At 48.0% G+C, this 17,506-nt stretch overlaps 1 protein-coding gene across 3 annotated transcripts; it reads left to right on the top strand.

Moving 5' to 3' along the window:
* Positions 1–2,081: 2,081 nt before the first annotated feature.
* cunh5orf24 (chromosome unknown C5orf24 homolog) lies at positions 2,082–17,109 on the top strand. 3 transcript variants are annotated; one of them, XM_042339995.1, is made up of 3 exons: positions 2,082–2,189; positions 13,167–13,604; positions 16,709–17,109. In XM_042339995.1, exons 1-3 carry the CDS (start codon positions 2,147–2,149, stop codon positions 16,783–16,785), a joined length of 558 nt encoding a protein of 185 aa, XP_042195929.1. In that variant the 5' UTR covers positions 2,082–2,146; the 3' UTR covers positions 16,786–17,109. The 3 variants fall into 3 exon arrangements, with proteins under 3 accessions (XP_042195929.1, XP_042195930.1, XP_007899496.2); XM_042339996.1 differs by lacking the exon at positions 2,082–2,189 and adding an exon at positions 4,145–4,611; XM_007901305.2 differs by lacking the exon at positions 2,082–2,189 and adding an exon at positions 12,165–12,216.
* The last annotated feature ends 397 nt before the right edge of the window (positions 17,110–17,506 follow it).

Here is a 17,506-nt window from a genome sequence, read left to right as displayed (position 1 = left end):
GTGTGTATGTGTATATGTGTGTGTGCAGTGTCTGTGTGTGTGTATGTTAGTGTGTGTGTGAGTGTGTGTGTGAGTGCAGTGAGTGTGAGAGTGTGTGTGTGTATGTGTGTGCAGTGTATATGTTAGTGTATGTGCAGTGTATGTGTTGGTGTGTAGTGTGTGTGTGTGTGAGTGCAGTGTATATGTTAGTGTATGTGCAGTGTATGTGTTGGTGTGTAGTGTGTGTGTGTGTGAGTGCAGTGTATATGTTAGTGTATGTGCAGTGTATGTGTTGGTGGTGTGTAGTGTAGTGTATGTGAGTGCAGTGTATATGTTAGTGTATGTGCAGTGTATGTGTTGGTGTGTAGTGTATGTGAGTGCAGTGTATGTGTAGTGTAGTGTGTGTGAATGCAGTGTATATGTTAGTGTATGTGTTGGTGTGTAGTGTGTGTGAGTGCAGTGTATGTTAGTGTATGTGTTGGTGTGTAGTGTACTGTGTGAGTGCAGTGTATGTTAGTGTATGTGTTGGTGTGTAGTGTGTGTGTGTGTGAGTGCAGTGTGTATGTTAGTGTATGTGTTGGTGTGTTGTGTGTGTGTGTGAGTGCAGTGTGTATGTTAGTGTATGTGTTGGTGTGTAGTGTGTGTGTGTGTGAGTGCAGTGTATGTGTAGTGTATGTCAGTGTATGTGTAGTGTGTAGTGCACTGTGTGAGTGCAGTGTATGTGTAGTGTATGTCAGTGTATGTGTAGTGTGTAGTGCACTGCGTGAGTGCAGTGTATGTTAGTGTATGTGTTGGTGTGTAGTGTGTGTGTGTGTGAGTGCAGTGTATGTGTAGTGTATGTGTGTGTGTGAGTGCAGTGTATATGTTAGTGTATGTGTGTGTGTGAGTGCAGTGTATGTTAGTGTATGTGTTGGTGTGTAGTGTGTGTGTGTATGTGAGTGCAGTGTATGTGTGGTGTATGTTAGTGTATGTTAGTGTATGTGTGTGTGTAGTGCACTGTGTGAGTGCAGTGTATATGTTAGTGTATGTGTTGGTGTATGTTAGTGTATGTTAGTGTATGTGTGTGTGTAGTGCACTGTGTGAGTGCACTCGGGGGCGGTATTGTCGGTATAGAGCGGAAGTGCGTGTGTTTCCGTGTTGTGTTGTGTTGTGACTGTCGCTGTGCGGCCAATGGCTGCGGCGTCTCCCTGAGCCCTGAGCCCCGACACCCGGACCCTGAGCCCCGACACCCGGACCCTGAGCCCCGACACCCGGACCCTGAGCCCCGACACCCGGACCCGGAGCCCCGACACCCGGACCCTGAGCCCCGACACCCGGAGCCCCGACACCCGGAGCCCCGACACCCGGAGCGGCACAGCTCGAGCCGCACCGCAATAGCGCAGCAGAGCCGCACCGCCGGAGCTCCGGTTGTTGCTGTGTCTCTGTGTCTCTCTCTGTGTCTCTGTCTCTCTGTGTCTCTCTCTCTGTGTCTCTCTCTCTGTGTCTCTCTCTCTCTGTGTCTCTCTCTCTCTGTGTCTCTCCCACTCTCCGGGAGGCGGAGCAAACGCTGTGGCTGTGGCTCTGCCCCGAAGCCTTTGCTATGGCCCCACTCGGCTCTCTCTAACCCTTTAAACCCCCTTTTTCCCTTCTACTCACCGCACCGCAAAGCCTCTCCTCTCCCCCTCTCTCTCCCTCTCCCTCTCCCCCCCTCTCCCTCTCTCCCTCTCTCCCCCTCTCCTCCTCTCCCTCTCTCTCTCCCCCTCCCCCCCTCTCCCTCTCTCCTCCTCTCCCTCTCTCTCTCCCCTCCCCCCTCTCCCTCTCTCCCCCCTCTCTCTCCCTCTCCCCCTCTCTCCCCCCCTCTCTCTCTCTCTCCCCCTCTCCTCCCTCTCTCCCCCTCTCCTCCCCTCTCTCTCTCTCTCTCCCCCTCTCCCTCTCTCTCCCCCCTCTCTCTCCCTCTCCCCCCCTCCCCCTCCCTCTCCCCTCTCTCCCCCCCTCCCTCTCTCCCTCTCCCTCTCTCCCCTCTCCCTCTCTCTCCCCCTCTTTCTCTCCCTCTCCCCCTCTCTCTCCCCCCTCACTCCCTCTCTCCCCCACTCTCTCTCCCCTCTCCCTCTCTCTCTCCCCTCTCCCCCTCTCTCCCTCTCCCCCTTCGCCCCCCTTTTTTTTTGCTGCCCTTTGCTTTACACACCGGATGGTCAAAATCCTACTGCCTGGTTTTCTTCTCTCCTCATCGGGTAAGATTGGCATTTACAACAGCTTTGGGGGGGGAGAGGGAGGGGGGAGAGGGGTGGGGGGAGAGAGGGGGGGGGAGAGAGGGGTGATTGGGGAGAGAGAGGGATGGGAGTGGGGGAAAGAGAGAGAGGAGGTGGGGGGAGAGAGAGGGATGGGGGAGAGAGAGAGAGAGGGGGATGGGGGGTGGGGGAGAGAGAGGGGGTGGGGGAGAGAGAGAGAGAGAGGGGGATGGGGGGTGGGGGAGAGAGAGGGGGTGGGGGAGAGAGAGAGAGAGAGGGGGATGGGGGGTGGGGGAGAGAGAGGGGGTGGGGGAGAGAGAGAGGGGGATGGGGGTGGGGGAGAGAGAGGGGGTGGGGGAGAGAGAGAGGGGGATGGGGGGTGGGGGAGAGAGAGAGAGGGGGGGATGGGGGGTGGGGGAGAGAGAGAGAGGGATTGGGGGGAGAGAGGGGGATGGGGGTGGGGGAGAGATGGGGGTGGGGGAGGGAGAGGGAGTGAGGGAGGGAGAGGGAGTGAGGGAGTGAGGGAGGGAGAGGGAGTGAGGGAGGGAGAGGGAGTGAGGGAGGGAGAGGGAGTGCGGGAGGGAGAGGGAGTGAGGGAGGGAGAGGGAGTGAGGGAGGGAGAGGGAGTGCGGGAGGGAGAGGGAGTGAGGGAGGGAGAGGGAGTGAGGGAGGGAGAGGGGGAGATGTTTGTGCCATAATAAAGATTGGGAAAGATTCTGTTTGGCTGCGGCTTAGGTTTGGTGTTCATCTGTGAGATTTGGGGGTATTTTGCAACAGGTCGAAACCGATGGTCTTTTTTTTTTCTTCTTCTTCTTCTTTGTTCGTTGTCGTCGTCGTTGCATTAAAAACCCCCAAAAGTCCCCGAAATGGGCACAGACCGCAGTCACGTCTTCTCCGGGGAGACAGACGGCTTCGAGAACCCGATCGCCGTAGACAGATTTCCGCTCGAAAGTAATACCTGGGGATACAGCGTGTAGTTTGGGGGGTGGGGGGGGGTGGGGGGGGACACCAGGAAACCCCAAGAGACAACGAGACAGACCTCGGACTCCTTGCGCCCGCTCAATTCTTACTTATCATGGCGGAAAGATGCCGTCGGTCCAGGTGGAATTCTTCCTCGCAGGTGGTGGGTTATTCCTGGCGGATCCGAGGGGGGGGGGGGTGAGGGGGGGGGGGTCTGGCTCCGGCTCCGGCTCTGGCCCCTATTTCGTCTTTTCCCCGTACCGTCGTTATACGTTCATCTAAAAGAATAATAAATGGGTCACTCAGACCCACAGCCGTTCGTGGGGACAGGCGCTGCCGTGCGCGGTCGGCTGCCGCGTTTCTCCCGCACAATGTGCGGTCAGTTCACTTCACAGCGGAAGCGCTTTGAGGCGTCTGGAAGACGCGAGCGATCGGGCGATCGAACGCCAGGATTACGATTGTTGTTGTTATTATCTGCACAGAGCGAGGACGGTAATTGTGTGTTGTTGGGGCGGAAGATGAAAGTTTTTTTTTTTTTGTGTGTGCTTATGAGATTCCTTTTTCCTGTAGGGAATAAACTGAGCAAACGCGTTTTTTTTCGCCCCCAAAAAAAAACCCCACAAACAGCCCTGTGCGGAGAGTGAAAACACACACTTCCGAACGTCGAGCGATTCTTATTTTGTGGATTTTCTTGATATATTTTTTCTTTTTGCCTTCGAAAGAGCTGTTGGTACACACAATGCGCATTCGTTGCACATTCGTTGCACCGTTGCGGTGTAAGTGTCTCTCCCCGTTGCCCGCGGTCCTCACTTCATTGCAGGAACGTTTCACGTTTGGTCTCCGAAAAAAGCCTTGCGATGAAGGATCCTTTATGGCGGGATCGTGTCGTTCCCGAAATATACGGTCGGTTCACTTTACCGCGCGTCCTGTGAAGCTCTTCGAGTCGTCTCGGAGATGTGATCAGGCGCTGTATAAAATGCAAGGATTATTATTATTATTATTAGTAGTAGTAGTAGTAGTAGTGCTCATTACCAGCTTTCCAGATTAAGATGAATCCGAAAGGGAACCCACGTTTATGGATCACGAAACGTTATTGACTTTATTACTTTCCTTTTCCTATTTTACTCCCGTGTGTCAAAAGCGAAGTCGTGTCGGCTTTCCTGCTTTCAGGCTCTTACCTACGGAACGTTGATTGCGATCTTACACCTTAAAAAAAAAAAAAAAAAAAAATTCCCTCCTGGTTCAGGGCAAAAACGAACATTGCTGAGCTCCGAAGAAAAAGGGGAATAATTCTGGGAATGTCAGTCAGCACCTGAAAGTGATGGGAGGGAGCAACGCTGGAACTCGTGGGGCATAAAATTTCTGTGGGTTTTTGAGTTGCACCTTCTTTTTTAAAAAGAGTAGACGCGTTGCAAGACAAGTCAACAGAAAGAGACGGTTACTAACAGATGACTGATGTGCGCAGGTAGGCAATGAGATTTGTTCCGTCGTTGGGCGAGGGACACGCGAGTTGTTGTTGTATCCCACAAATATACAGTCAATTCACTTTACAGTGTATTCTGTGAAGCGCTTTGGGACGTCCTCCCGACGTGAAAAGCGCTATATCAAATGCAAGGATTATTATTATTATTATATCGCGTGAAGTTTCGACGAAACTGCCACTGATTGTTGTGCGGCAAAAAAAAAAAGCATTTTTTTTTTTTAAATGCACACATCCGTGGGAAGGGACGACCGAAATGGTTTTGCTGGAGATGAGAGCGCGCGCGCGCTCGCTGTCACCTGACAATAACGCCACGTGCTCCCGATGTAGTAAGGCGCGGGGGAACTGTTGACGTGACCGACGTGCCTTAAACTCAGCCGCAGAACAGCAGCTGCTGTTTCTATTCCGTGCCTTAATGCCCCGTTCTCGGGGCCTGCGAGCAAGGATTCGACAGCTACGCTCGCTGAGTGGAGACGGAGGCGGGGAGATGTTTGTTAGGTCAGCGTGTCGGGGGGGATACGGGGCAAGGGTGGGTAATTAGAGTTGAGGTACAGATCAGCCGCGATCTCGTAGAATGTTCCTACGTTTCCATCAAACCTGCCAGACAGAAGCACGCTCTGCCATTCTGCGATGGTGTGCGTGCGTTTGGTGGTGGGGGGGGGGGGGGGGGTTCGAAGAATAATGCTTAAGGAACGCAGAATGGAGTGCAAGGAGAGCTTAGCGGAAGAAATGGTTTCTGGACAAGAAAGCTCTTGTTGGAACTGACCGGGGCGTCGTCGCTCGTGCCGTTCTTGAGCCGTCTGCAAAATTCCGTCGATTTCTTCGGACGTCGTAATATCCCATTCTGCGAAAAAGGCCGTTCTCGGAACGACAGTATTATTATTAAGCGCTCGGAGACACTGCCCGGCACGAGGAGCGCCATATACGTGCAAATTGTTGTTGTTTGTTGTTGTTATAGCCTAGACAGCAGCCATTTGACCCGTTATTTTTGTGCCGAGCCTTATGGAGCTACTTACTCCAATTCCCCAACGGCAACCTTTCCCCATGGATCGCGCCTTATGGGTATTTCGTTCATTTTGTGACAGTCACAGCAGCCATTCGAGAACAGATATCCATCGTAATACATTAAACAGCGTAAGTTACAGACAGAAAGAACTGTAACCAGAGGACATATGCCATTAGTTTTACCCTGATGCTTCGCGACCACATCACTCCCACCCTCGCCCTCGCCCTCGCTCGCCTCCACTGGCTCCCCATCCCCCGGAGGATCGAATTCAAGATCCTCATCCTCACCTACAAGGCCATTCACCCCCTCGCTCCCTCCTACCTCTCTGACCTACTATCCCCCTACCTACCTGCCCGTACCCTCCGTTCCTCTGGCTCCGGTCTGCTCCACATCCCCCGCCCCAACTGCCCTACCATCGGTGGCCTTCAGCCTCTCAGCCCCGAGGCTCTGGAACTCCATCCCCCAGTGCCTTCGCCGCTTCCTCCCTTTCCTCCTTCAAGGCCGGTCTCAAGACCTTTCTCTTTGACCTTCAGCCTTCAGCTCCCCTCTCGACTCTCTACCCCCTCCTCGCTCCCTCCCTTCCCTCCCCTCACCCTGACCATTTCCCCCCAATGCTCGGGTCCTGACCCAACTGTCCAGTGCCTTGGGACGTCCTCCCGACGTGAAAGGCGCTCTCTAAATGGAATCTTGTTGTTGTTGTTGTTACGGGGAAGTTGCTCTGGGATTTTCGTTCCCCTTCTCCTCCCAGCCGCCGAATGTACCAGCTATAGCCAGTCTGGGTTCAGCATTTGAAACTTTGCACAACGTAGACCTTGTTTCAGTGATGATACTGTCTGCGATAGACTTCCACGTAGAGGAAGAAGAATAGATGGGAGATCCACAGGAGGTATTTTCCGTAAACGTTTTGGATTGAAAGCGAATACTGTGTTGAGATTTAGCTGTAATCGCTCCTGCATATCAGTGAGTGTTTTGGTGGTGTTTGACTTGTTGTTATTGTACATTGTCGTACAGCACATTGTCAACGAGTAACCACTTGCACCCGACTGACTATATTTTGCCCGAGAGTTTTAAAAGAGTAACGGTTTCCCTTGCAGTTCGACAGACGAACACTTTGACGAAGATTAGACTGTTCACTCGCCAAGATGATACGAGCTTTATTTTTTTAAATATTGAAGCTGCTGATCGCAGAGATTTTTCCAGTCCATCTTTGGCAATTCCGGTTGGAACTTAGGCGCTCCGAGACTCCGTCCGGCGCGAAGGGCGCTATATGAATGCAAGTTGTTGTTGGATATGCAGAAAAATTCGAATAAGCCTGATCCGTATAATTGCCTGGAATTGAACTCAGGTCTCTCGCTTGCAAAGCGAGTGCTCTAACCGCTGAGCTCCGGGACTCCACATATCTGCGCTATTCGTGCTAATTCGTGTTTATTCGTGTTAACAGTCGCACAACTCGTAATGCCGCTGCCACCACTCGCCGCTAATTGTTTCCCGCGCCCGCTCGAGCAGAACTGCCGCACTCGCGGGCCCCAACACTCTCAGCACCCTCCCTCCCAGGGGATGGGAACATCAACGTCCTCGCACATGGCGGGGGTTGAGGGCTGAGAGAGGAAAGAGCAAGAGAAGAAAGAGAGATACACTTTGGGCCATCCAACTCGCGTGAGGATAGCCAAGGCCACTGTCCTGTTACTGCAGCGGAGATACCAGAATGATGAATTGTGAGGATCCGGTGCAAGACGCCGATGCTTTAATGTTCGCAGCATTCAACATTCACATTCACCACAAGCTGAGAAAGCGTGACTTCAAGAATATTTATCTTGCGGTACGCTAATGAATCGGCAAGTTGTATTATTACGCGGCTCACGTTTCCCTGCTCCCTGTTTCCCAGGTCACTTTGCCAGATTATTTCTGCGGTCTCTCGATGTGATGTTAAACAGTGCTGCTCCCTATTGCCAATGTTGTGATAACACAAATTTGTGGGTAAGGGAGGAGCATGAAATGACCTTATGCCGGTTGTGCATGAGGCAGTAAAGGGCACAGGAGACAGTATTATTTCATAGCAATGCTTTTGATTTTACCCACTCAAATATTAGCCGCTCTGTGTCCAAGCTCAACCGCTATCCCAAGCCTGGATTTAATCTTGGGCTCCAGAGCTGATGGGATAATCTTTTCATATATTCTGAAACCCGGTTCTGAACCATAGGCTTTTTTTGCCTGCTATTAAGGAGCCGGATTATCCATTGGTTATTGAAACGACAGCACGGGAGCTATGCCTCACGTTCTCCAGACAAGGAATTAATCACACGTGTGTTGCTGTATTAGTGTCATATTCAAGGTGTTGAGTTCTTTTTGCCTTTGGGATTGGATGCCGCGATTAATTAGTTCCATTGGTTTTTACATAGTATGATGATATCTGTCGTCTTGCAGCTGTCGAGAGACTAGCAGAAAAATGGACATGTACCAAGAAATCAATGGCTATTGCCCTAGTTTACCTCCTTGGGGCAATGGAAGGTCGGAATCGAGCCAGGCCTCTGTGGCGGTCTCCAGTCCGGTTCCTGAGCCAGGAGGGTCTACAGTATTCCACGGCTCTGCTGATGACAGCCCGGCTCATCGGAAGGACCTGCTCTGCTCGGGATTGTCAGACTCAACTTTGAACTCAAAGGCCTTTGATAGAGCTTGAACCCACAGAGCGCTACCAACCGAGCCGGGCTTAGACCTGATGGCGCTTGTTAATTGGGAAGAGAGGGCAGTGGAAAGCATAAGACGACTCTGGCAGGAATGTTATTATTTTTCAATTGCTTCTCCTCTTGCTGCCCTTCACGAGTGTCTGACTAGGTCACGGAGAAGTTGACGCTGAACAAGGAAGCACTGTATCGCCTGGTGGCAATTTCTGGGCCAACGTCAAGTTCGGGACAGTTGGAAAATGTAACACAATCCCACGTATGATGGCTTTGAAGGCGATTTTCTAGCAGCTGCAATCTGGCTCTGGTCGCTATTTTCTTCCTTGAAAGTGCGAACATATTTGAATTGTTGCCTAAACGTAACATGGTAACTCACAATAACCTGTGATTCCAGATGCATTGGCACCTAAACTGTATCGGCAGCTTTCCTTTTGAAGCTTTCATGTGTTATATTTTCCTTTTCCTCGGCCTTCCCTTCAAATGCCTCTGCGGCTTTGCTCCACCTCGCTTCCGTGGCCTCCTTTGACCCTATTTCCTCCCTCCGCCGCCTCCCCCCCACCCACCTTCTCACGCTCTGCCAACTCAAGCTTGCTTTGTATTCCCTGCCTACCAACAATTTGTGAGCCTTTAGCCACATTGCCCCCCCCCCCGCCTTCAATGGCTTTTCCGGGGGTAATATTTCCTTTAAAAAAAATATAATAATAAATCGGTCACTCAATCCACGGCTGTTTGTGGGGGCGCTGCCGCGCGCCACTAACTGCCGCGTTTCGCCCACAAAATATACAGTCAACGCACTTACAGTGTGTTCTGTGAAGCGCTTTGAAACGTCTCGAAGATGTGATAAGGCGCTATATCAAATGCAAGGATTATTATTATTATTATTATTATTATATCTCGTCTAAAATCCAGCCGCTTCGCTTCTTCCTTTTCTACTTCAAAATCTGCCGAAAGAAAAACAATCTTTCTTTCAGCCAATTTGTTAGCCAACTCCTGTTCAGCGTTGGGGAAGTGCTGCACTGTCAGAGGTACCGTTATTTGGGGTCCAGTCTGCCTGTTCAGATGAATGTTAAAGATCCATTGGCACTATTTCTCCCGGTCTCCTGGCCAACAATACTCCAAAAAAAAAAAATGGTCATTCGTGGCCGTTTGCGAGACATCGCTGTGCGCGTATTGGCTTCCGAGTTTGCTACAAATGCACAGTCACTACGCTTCCCTGTAAAGTCCTGTGAGAAGTCCTCCTGCAAGGATTATTATTACCCCCATCACCCTTTCAGTTTGGGCTCCCACTCCATGCTTGTAAAGTACTTTCAGATGTTCTCCTGTGTACTTTGTTGTTGTTGTTGTTGTTGTTGTGCGAAAGGCGCTTTGTAAATTTGAATTGTTGTTGTTAATTTGTCGGTCCTATTGAGAGCTACAACACGTCGAGTTGCTCTTGCTGACCGACAGGACAGGCAATAGTAACCAGTTTACGTTTTTTTTTAAACAAAACTTGTATCGTAACTGAGAACTAAATTTATAATATTTTTCTTGCATTTGACATAACGCCTTATGTTGTGAAAAGCTTTCAAAGTGCTTCGCAGGATTCACGTAACGTGACAACTTGCACTTATATATTGTCCCTTACACGGAGTAGAGTCTCGAAGCACTGAATTATTATTTATGTTTTTGGTCAGTGATGGGTGTCTGACACATGCGGAAACCCATCACCGTTGCTTAATAGTGTCCAAACCGAGCTGAGAATTCCATGCATCCCACCTACGCGTGGGTGGGAAAATCCCAGGCCGGGGAGCTGGGCGAGGGTGGGTGTGATGATGATAATAATAATAATAATAATAATCCTTGCATTTGACATAGCGCTTTTCACGTCGGGAGGACGTCCCAAAGCGCTTCACAGAACACACTGTAAAGTGAATTGACTGTATATTTGTGGGCGAACGCGGCAGCCGATCGCGCACAGCAATGCCCCACAAACAGTCGTAGATCGAAAATGACCAATTTATTATTGTTTTTGGTTTTTTGGAGGGATTATTATTAGGCTCTGTGTGGAGTAAGGAAACTTGCCCAAGGTTTCGCCCTCTGCCTGGAATTGAACTCGGGTCTCTCGCTCGCAAAGCGAGTGCTCTAACCACTGAGCTCCAGGACTCCACATGGTGATGGGGTCACGGAGCCTGGTTCGGGAGCAGACACGAGCTGCTGGGTTCTGAATGATCTGCAGCTTGCGGAGACGGGAAGCAGATTAGAGATAGAGACAAAGTAGAAAAGCAAAGCTGCATAAAATTCTACCGAGTAAAAGTGAAAGCGGAAACCTTGATCGAACTTCAAGAACAGAATTAAAATCGGATTGCTTCAAATGATTCAAAATGTGAATAAAGTAGAAAAGAAACCACGAGAAAGGAAATATTGGAAAAGTACAAATAGGTTTTTGGAAAGAGAATGAATGAAAGGAGAGTATAATCATAATAATATTAATAATAATCCTTGTATTTGATATAGCACCTTATCACGTCTTCGAGACGTCTCAAAGCACTTCACAGAATAAGCTGTAAAGTGAATTGACTGTATATTTTGTGGGTGAAACGCGGCAACCAATTGCGCACAGCAGTGTCCCACAAACAGTCGTGGATTGAGTGACCAATTTATTATTACTATTGTTTTATTAAGGAATTATCACCCCTGGAAAAGTCATCCACTAATTGGGTTCCTACTTATTACAGTACGTTCTGCGAAGCGCTTTGAGACGTCCGTCTCAAGCTTTTCTTTTTTAAAAAAAGGTAACATTCGCTCAGTTGATGTTTGATTTCTTGCAGAACCAAAAAAAATACCGTCGTGAGACATTTTGCTTCAGAACAAAGATACGAATGGGGATAAGAGAGAGGTCACAGTGCGTCGAAAAATAGGATTGTGATTTTATTTTTTTACTCTCAGTGGCTGACCGCGAGCTTGTTAAGGCAGTTTAATGAGTGGAAAAGTGCTCCCTCCGTTTGCTTACCCTTCATGACTGGCTTTTCCCCAAGTTTTTAACTGGTTTACAAATTCCTTTTTAAAAGTATATTTACCTCCTGACCACATTGCCCGCAGAGTTACTTGTGAAATGCTTCATTAATGCAAGACTATCAGATGGATTTTTTTTTTATTATCTCTTTGACTGACAATAATATTAATAATAATAACCCTGGCATTTGATACAGCCCCTCATCACGTCTTCGAGACGTCTCAAAGCGCTTCACGGAATATACTGTAAAGTGAATTGGTCGTATATTTGTGGGCGAAACGCGGCAGCCAATTGCACACAGCAGCGTCGCATAAACAGTCGCAGGTTAAGTGACCAAATGATTACGATTGATTGTAAAGTCCCGTAGCGGAGTGCTTTGGGTACTCGCCTCGCAAGCGAGAGGACCTGGGTTCGATTCCCGGGCGAGGCAAATCCTTACGCGTGTTTCGTTCCTCCACTCTCCTCTGTTTACTTCGCAGTAAGTAGGAACCTGGTTGTTAGGTGATTAGCGGATCTCTTTCTGGGGGTAATAATCCATCCATCCCTCCCAAAAAAATGTGGTCACTCAATCCACGCCGAACATGATGTTAGAATGTGTACTATTAGTATTGCTTATGGTGTCTTAATTCTGTCGATATCTTCGCGCACAAATATACAGTCAATTCACTTTACAGTCGATTCTGTGAAGCGCTGTGAGACGTCGAGAAGATGTGAAACGCGCTATATCAAAGCCGAGGATTATTATTATATTACATTTTAGCCTTTTTTTGTATTTACAGCAGTGTGATCCTTGAAAGGCCCAGTAATTAGAAACCTTTTTGAACAATGTGAGCAAGATGACATTCAGTTAATGAGTGGTTTTCCCTCTTTTCAGCGGGTCTCCATTGGTACGATTGGCGCAATGAATTACAGAGGTGTGTGTGCGTGTCTCATTATTCCTTTTAAGCAATATGGTTTAGCCAATACGGTATATTTTGTATTTTCCTGATCTACCTCCTCCCAACTAGTTCAAATAATGTTCTTCGTACCTTGGGCAAGTTTCCTTTCTCCACACGCCTCTGTTTACCTAGCAGGAAGTGAACGCCTGGTTGTTAGTCGATCGGCGGATTGCGTTCTGGGGGTAATAATCCCTTCGTAAGTAAGAATAATTTGGTCACTCAATCCGCGACCGTTTGTGAGACGCTGCTGTGCGCAGTTGGCTGTCGCGTTTCATCCACAAAATACGCAGTCAATTCATTTTACAGTATATTCCGTGAAGCGCTTTGAGACGTCTCAGTAACATGATAAGGCGCTACTTATCAAGTGCAAGGATTGTTATTAAGAGAAGGAGCCAGAGAGATTGATTTCACGAATTCAAGATCCTGAAGATTGAAATAAAACTCAACATAATGATATGTTTAATATGATCCCAAAACGCAGCACAAATGGATGTGGACTTCCAGCTCAGAAGAGAGAAGGTGAAAAGACGGATCATTGAGAAGTAATTATGTTACACAGAGCAGTGTAAAAAATCGATCGCGCAGGGCGGAAGACAAACTTGAGGATTTAGATAGCTATTTAGTGAGGAATTCAATTGAGAGAGAAAGAATCCTACGTTACTCTACTATTGTAAAGTTTTTTTCCATTTGCGTTTTGTTACGCTGGGGCTAATTCAGCTGCATCGGTGAACTTTTCCTGAACATTGCTGGGTTCCTAAATATATATTGGAAGGACGCAGACGTGCAGTCAATTCACTTTGCAGTTTACAGTTTGAAGACGTGATAAGACTAGCACTACATCAAATGCAAGGATTATTATCATCATCATTATTATTATTAATTAAAGCAAATTTCCGTTGACATTTTTCCCTATTTCATTCCCTAAGATATGATGCACCCAGTCAACTGCGGGAACCCAGGTTGCTGCGAGACCGAGAAGGAGGTGACACTGAGCGCGGACGACGTGAGCAGCGACGACCAGTATGACCTGTGCTCGTCTCAAGCAGAGAAACTCTTCGCGAACAACAGCTACAACAAGGCCATGGGCTGCGTGAAGCAGGAGTCGCTGGAGGTGCCCAACTCGCAGGCGGGCGACGTCGACGGCAGGAACTCCGAGGCTCAGAGCGACTCGAAACGAAGGAAAAACATTTTCCGAGCCGGGAAGCGCGGACGGCCCTCGGGGACGACGAAAGCCGCGGGCTACAGAACCAGCACTGGGCGGCCGCTGGGGACGACGAAAGCCGCGGGGTTTAAGACGAGTCCGGGAAGGCCTCTGGGGACCACCAAGGCCGCAGGATACCGGGTCAGTCCAGGACGACCCCCAGGTACCATGAAAACTCTCTCCCGCATTTCTGGTCTCGATTTCCCACCGTGTAGCAGCACTGCCTTTAGTTACTCCATGACGCACAACAAGATGTTAAGTGGACCCACTGAATCCAATAGAAACTTGGACTTGAATCAGTAGAAGCTTTATCCGCCTTTGCTTTTGTTTTGAACGCACTCGATTCGGTTTTCTGATTTAACTAGGATAACTTTTTATACAACCCTAACAGTCTGCAGAAATTTTGCTGCACAATTCAGTGTACCTTAGAGCAGCTCAGATCTCAAACACTCTTGGATAGACTTTAGGTGCGAGTGTTATATTATAAATAAAAGCCCATAAGCTGGCTTTTATTTTTGCAATGGAACAGTACTACTTACAGTGATAAACTTTCACAGCAAACTATTTATCAGCAGCCTCCGTATTAGTTCATTCCCAGTGCATCTCCCCTCCCATGCGAAGAGTTCTCGAACAGTTTTAGAGTGTTTGATACAGAAGAAAGCCTTTGTGTGGGGTTTACTAACCCGTTTTGGCCTTTTAGTTACTGCGAAGACGTAACTGAAATGAATGACTCATTTTAACATCAAACACTTTAAAGCAATGGTATTCTTTTCCTAAAGTTGACCAGTGACTGCATAAATTAGTGCAGATGTTCTAGTTGTGGGTGTGGGTTGTGAGAATGGTTTATGTTGGTTAAACAGTGCATTGTTGCTATGGGTTTCCTTTAATCAGATTTTGTTTTGTTTTTAAAAGAGGATCTGAATTCTTTGAATGATAGTAATCCTGGCATTTGATACGGCGCCTAATCACGTCTTCGAGACGACTCAAAGCGCTTCGCAGAATACACTGTAAAGTGTAGCGACTGTGTATTTTGTGGGCGAAACGCGGCAGAACACAGCAGTGGATTGAGAGAGTGAGAGAGAGACATCAACACGAAAAGTCCAAGGCAGACATTTTGTATTTTGAAGCAGGTTTTTTTTTGTGTCCAGGGTATTGTGAGAAGCCCAGGTGTTATGGTGACCATTAGGTTTAAAGGCTGGTCTGTCTGAAACTCGCTCTGTAGTCTAGAAGCGATGGCCGGCTACTGAACGCTGATTATTGTACAGGTTAGTGGCTACCACAGACGGCAAATGGTGAGCTGATTGCAGGCACCCAAAGCAGTGGCTTGTGAGGAATCCAATCCAATCCAAAATTACCTTTGTCTCGCGCCTTTCACGTCAGGAGGACGTCCCAAAGGCACTGGACAGTCAGGGATTTGGACCCGAGTAGGGGATGTGGGGGGCTGGGGTGTGGGGGTTGGGATCAGGGAGGGTGGAGGGCAGGGAGGGTAGGAGAGGGGCTGAAGGCATGGTCAGAGAGGAGGGTCTTGAAACAGGCCTCGAAGGAGGCAAGGGAAGGGGGCGAAGCGAAGGTAGTGTGAGATGGAGTTCGAACGGGTGGGGTGGGGCAGAGAGAATGGTCTCGAGGCGAGCTGCGTTGGGCTTGCTGTTGACCTTTGGGGGGCGGGAGCATAATTTAACGTGATTAAAGCAGCCTCTGTACCAGAATCCGGCACATGGAGTAAGTTGTTCTTTAGCAACGTTAGCTTCGTCCTGAACACGCAAAGGCGCAATTTAAGTAAAAAAAGGCAATAGACTATTTTTTAATCCTTTAAATTTCGATTGCAGAGGTGTTCGGGGAAGCCTAACTTATGCGGCGTTGTTGACATGAGACGTGAACGTTTGCCTATTACCAATAGGTTGCTCAAATAATCGAGTACTTTTTTATGTGACTGCGGGTTGCTGATGGCTGATGAACTAAAGGACGGGAAGGCGAAAGTGTGTGAATTTGCCTTTGATTGCTGGGGTTTTCCTCGGCTGAAAGAGGATGGAACTGCAAAGTAGAACCGCTTGAATTACTGGGGTTGGGGTTGGTGGGGTGGGGGTTGGTGGGGGGAGGTTGTTGCCGCAGGAAGTTTGCCTGGAGCGGAGACCTGCTCTTTAGCATATTTTCTATTCACTGAGTAAAGCCCGCATTGTGGGTTAGCCAGCTGGCAAACGTGTTCGGAGCGAAGCATGCAACAGGCGTCCGTGAAGGGACTACAAAACAAAAATACTTCGGTTCAAGTCGGCGTGGTACACTTCGACCGAGGCGTGCAAGAGTTTGAGAAAGGGACACTGACTAACGCCAGCGCTGATGCTCAAGGGACAAAATGCCTTTCCTTAGACTGTTTCAGCTCCAAAAGACCACCCCCCCCCCCCCCGCCCGCCGTTGTCTTGCTCTGGGTTTCGCGGGCTACGGAATGGCGTACGTTACATCCCAGTTTACCGGGTATCTCGTCTGCTGTTCTGTTACGCCGATTATATATAATGCTGCTTTTATCTGTTGCTGTGAACAGTGACGTAACACTACAGTGCTGTATTTGTCCCCAAGTTCGTGGCAAGTTGCCATTTGATGAAATGCACCTTTGTTCTTTTCTCCCCCCACCCCCCCCCACCCCCAAAAAAAAACTTCTTTGAGTAAAAACTCCCCGACTCTCAATCATCGCGAAGAAAAGCGTGATGACACGAACTCGCTTTGAAATGAGAAATGTACGTCATTTTCTTTTTGCCTGTGTGGCCTTTCCGCTGACTTCCCTTCAGCAAAAGATAGAACCTTGAGGAAATCAGGAACCCCCTTCGTTTGAAAAGCGAATGATCTTTTAAATCGCCTTCCCGTGCTGATCGAAGCAAAATGCCGACTTGACCTCGTGTTCCTAAACAGATTATTGCTCCCTTCATATCGCGAGCGCCGAAATGTGTTTTTAAAATCTTATTTTTTAACCCAACATATTGGTAGACTTTGCCAGTTCACTCGTATAAACCTACACTAGATACGACACTTAGCTGCTTGTTGCTGATAGATCTTAATATCTTGATTGTTAATAACCCATTATCGGTGGGGCAGGGCTTTTACTTGTGTCTAATGTAAACTTGTACAAGTGGCATTCCACCATTGTCTGTTGTAAAATAAAATCTCGCGTGCGTGACATTCTGTGAATGAAGTGCACTTAAAAATAAATGCAATTATCGTATGAACCTTTTTTTTTTTGCAAAGCTATACATCTCTCTCTTTCTCTTTGTCTATCAGTATTTAACAGGCAAAAGCAAGACCGAAGGAGAACACAACAGCCAGAGTTAAGCACAGTACTTAAAGCTTCTTCATAAATCACAATTGGACATATAAAGGTTGACTGACAACTACATGATCCATTTCTAGAAAGGCAGGTTTCCACGTTTATTAAATATGTACTGATGTAATTGTAATGCTGATGTTTTATTGAAAGCATTTCAAATATTTATCTTAAAGATTAACTGCATTCTTGTGGCATCTCTCGTAGCTAAACACTGTCACCAATTCAACAAATGAGACGTCTTCTGTCAAGAATATACCTCGGACTGGTTTTAAAGTATCCAGTAATTCTGTTTCCCAAATCGAAAAGCTGATTATTTTTTTTCTGTGGCACACAATAAAACTGTTCTTCTTGGAAATCCTTGCTGACTTTTTTTTGTTCGTTTCATAAAAAGGTTCTGAGTGTTGTTTCTGAGGCTCCTTAAGCACAGCTGCGCTGTTCTCAATACATACTTGCGAGGCTTCAAGAAGAGTTTGCTCAGTGTTTTACTTTGAATATTCGCTAAATGTATGTTATCGCTGGGTCAAATGGACAGTGCATGTAATGAGCATTAATTACTATCAATAACAAATTGCGTTCGTAAGATGCTTTTCGTGTAGGAAAATGCCTTGGAGCTAAAGGCTTTGCTCTAAAGTTTGGAAAGCGAATTTAAAGTAAAAAAAGCAGTACATTGCCCTGAGATATGTCATAACAATTGGTAAAAATACGGAACCGTCTCCCTTCCTCCCCTCCTTCAAATCCCACCTAAAGACCTT

The sequence above is a fragment of the Callorhinchus milii genome, unplaced genomic scaffold (assembly GCF_018977255.1).
Source record: "Callorhinchus milii isolate IMCB2004 unplaced genomic scaffold, IMCB_Cmil_1.0 Scaffold13, whole genome shotgun sequence".
Lineage (NCBI taxonomy): Eukaryota > Metazoa > Chordata > Chondrichthyes > Chimaeriformes > Callorhinchidae > Callorhinchus > Callorhinchus milii.
This window is presented reverse-complemented; position numbering and strand designations above follow the sequence as displayed.

What these genes read in the sequence shown, in the direction of transcription:
- cunh5orf24 (XM_042339995.1), top strand. Translation starts at nt 2,147, where the DNA reads ATGGTCAAAATCCTACTGCCTGGTTTTCTTCTCTCCTCATCGG. An exon ending in TTTTCTTCTCTCCTCATCGG is followed by an intron (nt 2,190 to 13,166) that starts GTAAGATTGGCA and finishes TCATTCCCTAAG; the next exon opens with ATATGATGCACCCAGTCAAC. An exon ending in CAGTCCAGGACGACCCCCAG is followed by an intron (nt 13,605 to 16,708) that starts GTACCATGAAAA and finishes TTTGTCTATCAG; the next exon opens with TATTTAACAGGCAAAAGCAA.